General features: G+C 40.1%; 1 protein-coding gene across 1 annotated transcript in view; it reads left to right on the top strand.

The window, feature by feature from the left end:
• The window catches only part of clybl (citrate lyase beta like), a 62277-nt gene that overhangs the window by 31779 nt on the left and 18185 nt on the right, over nt 1-12313 (top strand). Inside the window, exon 2 of the mRNA XM_039818761.1 lies at nt 4101-4314. Within this exon, the coding sequence (XP_039674695.1) occupies nt 4101-4314 (214 nt within the window). The remainder of the gene's footprint in view (nt 1-4100; nt 4315-12313) is intronic.

Genomic DNA, 12313 nt, shown 5'->3' on the forward strand with positions numbered 1-12313 from the left:
ATATAAACCCACTAACACACACACACCTCTGATCTCAGACCAGTAAACATAGTCACTGTGGCCAGGTCCCACCACTTTACAGCTGCTAATTTAGCCACACAGCCCTGTGTTATCATAACCTTTCATGTAAAAAAAAAAGAAAGGGAAAGAGGGGAGAGGAAAATAAATTGGTAACGTACGTGCATATGGCACTTTGGGGACTGTTAAATATATAGAACACAAGTATATAGTGATCTAATAATGGGAAAATGTCCACCAGATGTGGGATGGTGTAAATAAAAAAATCCAGATTGCGTGTAGTGAAGTGATATGTGTATTTGATGATGGTGCCTAGATCCTCCATTGGTTACAGCTCTGCTCAAATCTATCTGTGATGTTTATCGCTGACTACTTATGAACTGCTCCTTTTGGTTTTTATGGGAAAATTGAAATGTTTAATATTTGCCACCACTCCTGCCATTTTTATCTAGTATTTGCTAAGGGGTGGGGAAAAAAATCGATACAGCATAGTATCGCAATATTTTCTGTGGCAATATTGTATCGATACACAGACGCTTAGGTATCGATCTTTTCTTATATATGTGTTAGTCAGTTTGTCTGCTTGACAATCCCATTTTGCAGCAATACAATTGAAGTGAGATGAACAAACAGAGAAATGTATCTTTTAGATAAAACAGATGTTGACAAAGTTTCTTTTGGGGACATAATTTGAAATTGGGAAAAATTTGAAGTTGGAAAAAAGGTAATAAATTGCAATATATCGCAGAATATTGTAATATCTTTAAAATCGCAATAATATTGTATCGTGACATAAGTATCGTGAATGATATCGTATCGTGAGGCCCTCTGGTGATTCCCACCCTAGTATTTGCCAAATCATACTGCTAAAACAAGTTAAAAGTAAATCAGTTAGGCTAAATGTACGAAAGAAGATTGCAAATAAACTGCTCATTGATGTGGTCACATTTGTGTTGTGTTGACCATACATATACACCTTAATGCTTTTTTAAAAGCTTTGTGATTGTCCCAAGAAATTGTGAGTGAAATAAGGTGTAGAGGTGATGAAAAATATTCACATCATTCTAACTGTACAAACAAACTCTCAATTGATGTAGGTGTACAGTACCTACCATAGTAATAGTTTACTTACTTTGTTTTCTGTCCACATAATCTTGGTGACAACTGGGGACAGAAAAAGATTTAAGGTTTCTCATTTTTCCTAGGATCTTTGCAACTGTGGAACTCAATATGTACAAATGAACAATATGTGGCTTTATGACATCATTGTGGACCCAAGGTGACAAAAAAATTCCAGTGGAGAATTGGATTTGGCAAACGGAGGTATGATTAACAATAGGAAAGACATGCTTTGCAAAAATGGATAGGAAATGTGGGCTCTGCACAGAAAGTTAAAAATGTTGACACACTGGGAAAAAAAAGAACCGATCTCTTTACAAAGACATCACAGCTCAACAGCAGTTTCCAGTTCATCAGATCAGTATGCATCACTGAGGCCTCAACATTGGTAATTACAAAGCCTACACTGATGGAACTGGTTCCTGTTAATAGATGGTGCTTTATAGAATTTCACTCTCTTCTTTCATGTAAGTTCAGCTGCTACTTTGGCTTTTCTTTTAAAAACATGAAATTAATAAATACTATTTGCTGGGGTCAAAACAGGAAACCAAAACACCACAATGTATCGTTATATCATGTATCTGTAATGTAGGGCTGAAACAATTAGTAATAGTATTAATTGATTCTTGATCAATTCAAATAAAATAAAAATAATCTGCAACTGTTTTGATAATCATTTTAGCCATTTTTCAAATAAAGATTCTCTGTTTCCAGCATCTCAAATGTGACAATTTTCTGCTGTTTTTGGTTAGTAAGTTCAGTATCTTTGGGTTATGGACTGTTTATTGGACAAAAGAAAACATTTGATGACGTCCCCTTGAGCTCCTGGAAAGTACACTGCACATCTTTTTTAAAAGAATTTTACACTATATTCTAACCTGATAGTTGCAGTCCAACTCTGCTACATCCTGTTGGCATGCTTGTATATCATCTCCTCAGATGTTTAAAATGTGTTTAAGGAGAATTGAACATAGTTTTTGTTACTTTTGCATGCCAAGGATGGAAAAAATGTACCGGCCTTATTCCTTCTTTACACCTTAGTTGCCAGTTTACTGTAAAATGAGACCTCCTGCGAGCTATGAAAGAGCAGAAAGAGATAGTGCAGTGAAATTAAGGGGAAAAAATGCTGATTTTGGTCTTTTATTATTGACCTCTGCTTCTGGTGTCTTGTCTCTAGCCAACATCAAGGCACCTCCACTCCCTTTTCCCGTTCTCAGTTTTCTTCCGTCATAATGAAACCTACTCTTAAATTACAGCCACTATCTTTTTGTAATTCACTTATATTATATTTGCCTTTTAAGTGGGCACTTAATATGGCTTTTTAACCTTTCCCCCTGAGCGGTATGCACAGAATAGACTGATTTCATTTAGGTCGCAACGCCCCCTACCACTCGCAACTCCCACCTCCATCCTCTTACCCACTATTTTCCTTTCTAATTCTGCGGTTAGCTTTTTTTCCTCTTTTTTTTTTTTTTTTTTGTCCCTGAAATAACTGAGCTCTACCATTTCTTACTGGTCTACAGTACAATTTGCCTGGTGGTGTGCCAAAGTCTTTCCTCCAACCTTTTCCATATTTTCTCCCTAAGCCTTTGGCGAGAACTGTTCCCAGTCTAAATAGACTCTATGTACCTGGAAGCACTAAAATGCTGGAAGCAACCTGAATTGGGTTTTAAACTGCCTGCTACAACCGCAGCTTCTCAGTGCAGATTAGGACTGATTGGGACTGGAGGGCATGCGGAAGCGTAGTTGACTGGATTAAGTGGCTATTGAAGCGACTTTTACTCCTTTTTAGAGAACAAAAGGCAAGAAAAGAGAATAATTCAGCCCCCTTTTTCAACAGAAGGAATACCCCCCTCTTCCTCTTTTTCTCTTGTATTATTTTGGCAAAGACACTAATTACAAATATGATCCTTAGAAGGGCTTCTGATACCCATCAAGAGTTAGTGGTGGGAGAAGCTGTTTCTTGCTGTAATTAGATGTATCTGATCTAAACATTTAGCTATTCATTAGGGCCAGTAGTTTCAGAGGCCAGATTGACAGAACAAAAAATTAAGACATGTGTACAATGATTGTGATTTTTGGTGCACACAGTTGTGTGGGTGTGTATATGTGTGTCTATGTCAACAACTGGTCAACCCTGGCATTTCATTGTGTGGCAATCCAAGAATATTTGTATTTTTATGTTGTTGGGCTGGAAAACATGAATAACTTGATGCACGTTTTCGCCCTCAGTTTGCTGCAGCACACAGTTGCATACTCATGCTGCTTGGAAAATAAATGCTTCTAAAAATAGAAGCATACATCACAACAATATGATTGGCATTACAAATGTTTAATTATTTGAATTATGTCTATCCATTTTATCAGTGTCACTTATAGAGCAGAATCATCTATAGTAGTAGTAGGTACGGGATTTGGCCTTTTTAAAACTACAATAACACAGCTACTCTGTGTTCCCTAAACCTAGATCTTTCCATGACTCAGCTCCAACCACTGCTAACACCCCTACTCATTCACTTCCTGCCCTCCCTAGATATTTAGCAGCGTGGCAACATTAGCATATGAGTAGCAGTGTTTGGGTGAGTTTGTTCTCAACAAAGGGTGCCAAAGCACAGGTCAACATCTCTCATCCACTTCAATGGACAGCTGAAGGGCAAACGGAACTCCCAAAATGAAAGGTTTCCAAACTTTCGTTGTAGTCTGGAGGAAGAGGCCTCCTTCTGGATCCTCGCGTGTTATATAAACACTGTAGATATTATGAAGATGAATGCAGCAACAACCTTTAATTATTCATTGCCCTTAGCCCTGTATTGATACTGTGTGTGTTCTCATGAGTAATGTATGCACCAAAGACGTGTATTTGTGCATACTGAGTGTTGTGTATATTTATGAAATGTACACAAACTCATGTATATGTCTGTGTGCCACCGTGTGCTTATGTATGTTTATATTTGTGTTGACAGGGAGAGCGGTTGGCTCCTGCCCACAGCCTGGCAGTTGTATACCAAAGCATGGCGTTATCACCATCACTCGGCAGGCCCCTCGCTGCGCTACATACCCCGCAGGGCGGTTCTCTACTGCCCTGGCAATGATGAGCGAAAATTGAGGAAACTAGCCACGCTGGATGTCGACTGTGCGGTCTTGGACTGTGAGGATGGTGTGGCCCTCAGCAAAAAGGTACACAGATGCACATGTTTAATTGAAATGCAGCTTTGTATGTTCTTTAGGAGGGAGCACACAAACGCATGCGCAGCTGTGTGATCCTGGCTGATTTTAATTCCATATCCCTCCTTCAGACAGGTGCTTGGTCTTAATCACTGAAAGGCAAACTACCTAAGTGAGATGTTTAAAGCAAGCACATTTCACCCTATTATGATGGTATAAAGGCAGTGGTGGCCCCCTATCAGAGTCCTTTTAAAACAAGGTGACCATGTCCCACTGGGTGAACAGTGGGAAAGCACCAGATGCAGCAGGTTAAAAGCATTCTCCCCCCGCCCACACAGCCTCCTCATTGGCCCTGCTGAACTGCCCATGAAATTGTGATTGGAGAGTGGGATAAAGAAGAGGCCCGGGTAAAAAGTTAACTAACAAAGGTTTTTAAGTCATGATAATAAAGATGATTGATATGGCTGGAGGCTGTTCCTGTAGTAGACAAAGACAATAAGATGATGGCCTGTGTGACTGACAGGCTAAAACTGTGACCCTATGATGGAGTTGGTGGATGTCAGAGCTTCTGTCTTTATTATGTGTTAGAGGGGAAATGTGGAGAGGAATGCAGCACTGAAGCAGCCATTCAGGCTTGAGGAGAATGTAGATGGTGGATGTCAGCCTGTCAGCATGTGACAGGTCCATGTCTCTATCTTATTTAAACAAAAGTATCCTGCTCCAACCCACTGATTTTGTTTACCAACCCACTTATTTCACATACAACATAAGAAATTACTTACAACTTTTAAAGTGTAAAGTGTGCAGGAAAAAATTGACAATTGTGAATTTTGAATATGATGTGATTCATTTTGTTCTCTCCTTTTCAAAGGCATTTCCTCTGTTAGGAATAAGCTGGTGGGTTGTACTTGTACAGGAGGCCCTGTTAACATTCTGTTAAAAATAAAGGAGAAAATTACATTAGCTACAGCGCAGTTCTATTTCCCTAAAATATCATGTCCTGTCCCTCATCATGCTTACCTCTCTGTCTTCCACTAGTAGCACTCCAACAATACATTCTGGAAAATAGTATTGTACCTCAATAGTTCCCTGCCTATTAATCCCATTACTTTCTCATTCTTTAATCTGGCTACATCAGCACTTCACAGTACAAGCAAAAACGTTTTTTTGACACCATAGGTCCACGTTAGCTTTAAAAGAGGCAGACACAGTGTGCAACAATCCTGTAACCTATTATGTGTTCGTAGGTCGTACTGTGTAATATAAAAATGAGTTATTTACTCGATAACATAATGTACCTTTCCTACTGGCACCCTTTCTTCACTTCCCACACTCTCAGCTTCTTTCTCCACTGTGGCAATTGGAAATCCATGGGGTTGTTGTGTAGTTATACCTTCCCTTAAGACATGTTTATTTATTTTTTTTAACTTTTGAATGAACAGTGCTTCTTGTTTGTGTGTGTGGCAGAAATACTGCTAAGATTTGTTTTGGATATTCATTATAATGTTTTGAAATTAATTTGGCATATTGTTTTTTTTTTTCACCTTTTCAATGTTTTGAAAATTCTATTTTCTAAAAACTCTTGTCTTCTTTATTACATACACAGGGGGATATTTACCAAGGATTTGCTGCCCCTCTTTAGGTGTTGAACAGTCAAAATGCATTTGTCCAAATCTACTAAAAGCCTGCACTGAGGAAGTATGTGTTTGAAGTTATGCAGTATATTTTATTGTGTTCCTGTTGAGTCTAGTGCCGCCCAGGATTGTTGCGATTGGTTTAAAGAAATACAAACAAGCCCGAGCCCAACCTGACGCACAAGATGGTTTGTTACACCGAACCACCTGAATAGCAGTAATTGGAAACTGTTTGGAAAAGGGCAGGCAAAGGGCAAAATACCTGGCAAGTGATTGGATGAACCATCGGTCTGTCAAACTCTTTGTGAAAGCCAGTCGGGCGAAAAGACCGTTCTTTGCTCTTCTGTCAATAAAGAAATACTCTCCAGTTCTGATATAAATTATGCTATTGCAGCATCTAGGCTAACGACTTTAGGAGCCGCCATTGTTGTTTTGAACGTTGACTCTTTGTGTTGTCACACCTGAACCACTGCCGTCGCTGCCAGTTGCTCCTCACACGATGCGGATTGGTCCGGACCACGGTGTTTCGGACACAAACTCATTACTTAAAGCCTGACAAGATGGATTTTTGGGTGATATGTGATTATTGCGTGATCTCATGATATCGCGAGAATCTGGATGCTGTGCAATGTAAGCACTGCCATGCATTGCAGTTTCATATTTTGATGACATCTGGCTCATGTTACGTTTGAGTTTTAAAGCACTTATTGTAAGTTGTGTTGGACCAAAGCAACTGCCAAATAAATTCAATAAAAAGATCTTACATTGCCACACTTCATGCAAATCAGATGCACATGTTGCTGGACACTTTGCATCTGCTTGTCAGTAAATACCCAGCTGAATTGAAAAATTGCACTGACACAAAATGTAGAGCCCTTGATGGTAATTTAAAAATATTACCCCTAACCTGACCTCCTAGTATGCCAGATTAAGATCTGTTCTGGGACCAACTGAATCAAAGAAAGGGAGCAAAGCAGAGACTGAGCTTGTTAAATGCCATCCTGAACCACTGTTTTGATAAAGGCAACAATGGCTTAGGTGAAATGCGAGGTTAGTTACCGGGTGCATGGATAGGCCTCAAATGGGGCTACTGCCCACAACCATCCTCCTATTATTTGTTCATTAATGTATTCTTTTCATTATCTGTGACATTCACCTTAAAACAGGGAAGGATATTCATGACAAAAAGGTACGCCATGAAGGTCAGTCCACCCCCTCCCCTTGAAAATTGAAATCCGGCAGCACCCGCTTTAATTGCCTGCCGCTTTGACTCCAAAAATGTCTGCGTTCCATCTTGGCAGTAATGCTGGCTGCTTACGAGGCAGGGAGATGAGAAAAGGAGTAAAGGGTAGGAGCCACCCAGAGCTTGCTAACTGTCACCACAGACCCAGAGGGGAGAAAAGGAGGAGGAGAGAGAGAGGGGAGGAAAGACAAGGCTGACTGCTCTAACACTCTTACACATATCATCATATCTGTATGATCAGTGGGGTGGAGGGAGAGGGAGGGCAGGTTGAAACCCCGGAGCGGAACTGACGGCTACACCTGTCCTCTCTCCTCCTCTCTCCCTCGCTGTCTTGTTCTTTCATTGTCCCTCTCTCTCGCTCATCTTCCCTCGCCAGGGTCCTCAGGGTTAAGATTGTTTATCTCTCTCTCATGTTCTCTCTCTGTCTCTTAGTGCCCTATGGTCCAGTATTCCTCCTGGTGTTTCTCTCTCTCTCCCTCTCTTTTCCCCACATGGGTCCCTCCATCTTCCCTGACTCCCCCCTGCCTCCCTGCCGTAGAGATTCTACCCTAATCCCTGGAAGTTTGGAACTAATGAACTAACTGCTGAGCCGCTGCCACGGAGCTTGGTCCCAAACTATACTGTACTTCACACTCGATTTCCTCTCCAGATGGCATGGTGGCACGGCCGACACAACGGGGAGCACCCCTTGCACACCAGCACGCCCCTGCAAATACACAAGACATGCGGAACACAAACATGCACACACAGGCAAATGTGCACATATAGACACATATGGACAGACGTTCACACACAAATGCACATGCACGCAAGCACATACACGTATTGTTGCTGTCTGCAGCTCACTGTAAATCAGTCAAGTATGACCAGTCTCCTGCATTCACTATCAGAACATTAAAGAAGCAGGACTATTTGTTAGTGCTTAAAATTAGTTTATATATTATTTGTTTACCTGGAGGTGTATAAGCCATCTAAAATAACTTTATTAATTATTATTGGGCCCATGTGGAAGCCAGAAACCCGTCACTCACTGGATTTTACAGTTTTATGAGTACATGGATGTGATAACCGAGATTGCAGATGTTAATTGTATAATTCCTTTCATTAATAAAAAGTTGTATAACTGCTGGCTGTAACAATAGGCGCTTTATACTGCATGACATGAAAGCTAGTGAAAGTACGAATAATTATTACCAATAATCTTTCCTGTCGGACATGAAGGGGCAACCTGCAGTCCTATGCAGCAATTTGAGCAATTAGTTAGGTAAATCAACACCTCTTTGCGACAATCTCGACAAAGAATAACAACCTTCAAAAAGGTAGCATTTATTGTAGGTCTGTTGTATTATAAGGTACAGGTGTCATGTACCCCTTGTAGTTAACAGTAACTTTAACTTATGCAAGAAAAGGCGATTATGGGCCAAGATTGCATCTGGTCTATTGAGTTGACAATTTCACATTGTCAAAATTACAACAGTAAAGTGAAAGGTTTGTGTGTGGAAAATCATATTTACTTGTCATTTGGAATATTTCCAATTCTTCTACTAAAAGGCGTTCTCTGTTTTTACTTTGGCTTTGAGTTCTTTCATTAGCGACTGGGAAACTGATGGTTACTTGTGGTAGTGGTTCTTTCATAAAGTTGTTAACCTTGACTGTTTAACCTTATGTGCAGGTGGATGTGCACACTGATAAAAAACTTTTTTCCATCAATTTCATTCCCTTTTTTTGGTCATTCTCCTGTCTGGAGATGGGCGTTTGTAGTTACAGTGAGGGCAGCTGTGGGAAGAGTAGATGGTACATTGTAGAGTGGGTGACAATATTACGGCAATATTAACTTTTTCTGGCTGTAGCGCAGTCAATCTATGAGCTATGGTCTATGCATGAACTGTGTCTGACACCAGAGATTTTCAACTTAACATAAATTATGCAGCCAACTGTCAACTGATACATGACCTCAGTTCAATGCTCACTGTGTTATTCCAGAGGACACTGAAAGATCTCTCCGTTTAAGTGGATTCAAATGACTAAACTCTTGACAGAAAGAGCTCCTGGGAAATAATGTTAGCCAGTTGAATTATGAATACTGAACATTTGTATTTAGTGTGTGTCAGTGTGTGCGTGTATTTACATCCGTGTATATACATGTTCTTGTGTGTGTGTGTGTGTGTGTGTGTGTGTGTGTGTGTGTGTGTGTGTGTGTGTGTGTTTGTGTGTGTGTGTGTGTGCTTGTATACTTGCACGCTCAACACCTCAGAGGACCCAGGAGACTCGAGAGAAACTCCCAGTCAGGCTGCCAAGACTCACAAACGGGATGTAAGCCGCTCAGCCAGAAAATAGTCCCTGTCCCAGCCAGATCAGAAAGCTCTTCAAATACAAACCTCACTGTCTGTCACAGCGTATGTGTGTGTGTGTGTGTGTGTGTGTGTGTGTGTGTGTGTGTTAAGTGTCATGTGTCAGGTATCGATTGGAGTCCTTTGGGAGGGTATGATCGGCGAACGAGAGGTCAGGGTGCATAAGAGAGTGATGACAGCGCTGTGATTAGCATTCGTTGCTCAGGAGTGGAGAGGGCTTGTCCGTTGTTGGAGCACATAGAAAGTGGAGGGATTTAAAGGACTGAAAGTTTTAAACCTTTATTCTCACGTCACACGTTTTTAGATATCAATATAAGTCATATACCACATTTGAGCTTTTCTCAGGTCTTTTGAGTAACTTTTGATACACACACTCATGCAGCTGATCCAGATACCGTGGGTTAAGGGCGAGGATTGAGGCCGAGCGAGGGATCGGAAAATGCTGAGACATAGAGAACAGAGAGGCCCTCTCTCCCTCTCGCATTATCCTGTTACACTCTTGTGTTTTCACTGGCAGAGTCGCAGCCCGCACCGCTCTGTGCTACGTGGGCTGCGCAACGCAACACTCGGAGAGTAACCCCAGTAGGAGGAGTGATGATGGAGAAGGCGACGAGGAGAGGAAAACATTAAAGAATTGGAGGAGGAGGAGGAGGAGGAGGAGGAAAGGAATGGGGCAGATGTTGCCTCACAGCAATGCTATACTTCTTATTTTGCAAGAATGTTACTTAATTCAAATTTTCTGTCTTAATGGCAAGGCACGTTGACGTAACCAGACCCTAGCTAGCTATTTGAAACCTAATTGTCTTCTATTACTTCTAACACAAATCCATGCGTCATTGGCCATTTGTTGTCATGTAATTGGTTGCACTTTTCACATGTGGGCTCAAGACACATGTTTGCAGTTCACTTGTTGGGTTTTCACACTTTCTTTACCTTATTGACACCTTGGCCACATTAACTGATTTTGACACCAAGTTAAAAAGAAATGCATCCTTCCAAGGATCTTCCAAGACATCGTTCTTTCTCCACATAGCACACTTTCAGTTTCATTTGTACTCAAGAGCTGTCATATGGTAATATTATCGTTAATTGACTGACTTTGGAATTATATTGGGGGGGATATATTTGGTCCAGATGTATATGTTGTATTGAAAAAGTAAAAAACTTTTTTATTGAAGCTTTTGTTATACATGTGTAGAGTTTTGCTGATAAAACACAGTCAAGTGAAACGGCGATAATCTTTAGTTATCGTTGACCTTGTGCATTATTTACTTCACTACAGCCATAGATCATGTTGTATTTTTATTTATTTCTTGCTTGGTATTTTTTACCCATTACATGGGTCGCATCTGCAAACCTTATATTGTTTGAAGTACACCAGATTTTGTTCTGCCTAGATTCAGGAATACCTGATAGGGTCATGATTTGAAAAATCCAGCTCATGCACTTCAAAGCTCAGAAATAAAGCCAAATGTTAGTCACTTAAATACCATAATAATAATAATAATAATAATAATAATAATAATAATAATAATAATAATAATAATAATAATAATAATCACAGTCTAAAAACTAATCATTGATTTAAAAGAAAGATAATAGATGTTAAGTTAAGCGTAATAATTCCTGTGTTAGTTGTTGTGAGTAGTCTGGGCTAACCATAAATTAGTCCGACTATGTTGGTGGAGACAGCTGTACTGGGAGTTGCAAATGAGACATAAATCACTAGGAAACCAACTGATGCATAATCACTAATGAACAAAATAATTGTAATTCTGCAGAGAATAGATTATATATGTGAAGATACTGAATGATGGAACTTGCCTTCATTTTTCCATCAAAATGGATACATAGCCTTGGGAATTAATTTCCCCAAAAACACAAGCTTGTAATGAACTGTAACCAAAGAGCTGTAATGAGATCTTTTCATGGCTAATTAAAGTGAATAAATAGTGAGTAATAACTAGATGTTCTTCCACCTCCGGCTGTCAGTTTTGACCAACAATGACAAGCAGGTTTCACTATTTACAAATTCCTTCTTCTCTATCCTGCTAGTTATGTCTTGTTGTCTGCCCTGACAGGATAACGGATAACACAGTGTGCCTCCAACTGACAAGAGTGAAGGCCTGAATCTCCTTCTGCTACGTCTCAGTTATCAATGTAGCCTGAATTAGTCTGTCATCTCACTCTAGCTTACTGTAGGGCAGCGTGCCACTTGTCAAAACCCATCCGCGATGACTTGAAGCCTGCTTACACACACCCACCGACACACACAGACAGACGAACAAGTGCGTACACAGTCACACTTCAGGCAGGCAGCCTTCACCAGCGATAGTCTACAGCTCATTTTAAATGACATCGCGAGATGCACAGCAGGATGCAAAACGCCAGCTCTAAAAAGGATACAAAAAAGAAGGAAAAACAACCTACTCTCATTTTGTTTCCCACTCTTTTCACACAGCACTATATATATATATATATATATATACTTTCAGAATAAAAGACACAGCACTATACTGTTTGGCACCTTGTCAGTGATAAAAGTTGTGCTCTACATACAGTACAAGTGTTTTTTGAGAATGCAGACAGATGAAAAACACTGACTTGCTAATGTTGTAAATTATCCTAATTTATGCCATTAGTCTTATGTATTTAGCTGTTTCTCAGGCAGTTGATACCCACAACTTTTAATATCTAGAAACATTTGAATCTACCCCTTCTTATGCCTTTCTAATACACATTTCATCTCATGCAGACCTTTTTTATTTTTCCTCCTTTCTGTC

Source organism: Perca fluviatilis, chromosome 12 (genome assembly GCF_010015445.1).
Source record: "Perca fluviatilis chromosome 12, GENO_Pfluv_1.0, whole genome shotgun sequence".
NCBI classification, from domain to species: Eukaryota; Metazoa; Chordata; class Actinopteri; order Perciformes; family Percidae; genus Perca; species Perca fluviatilis.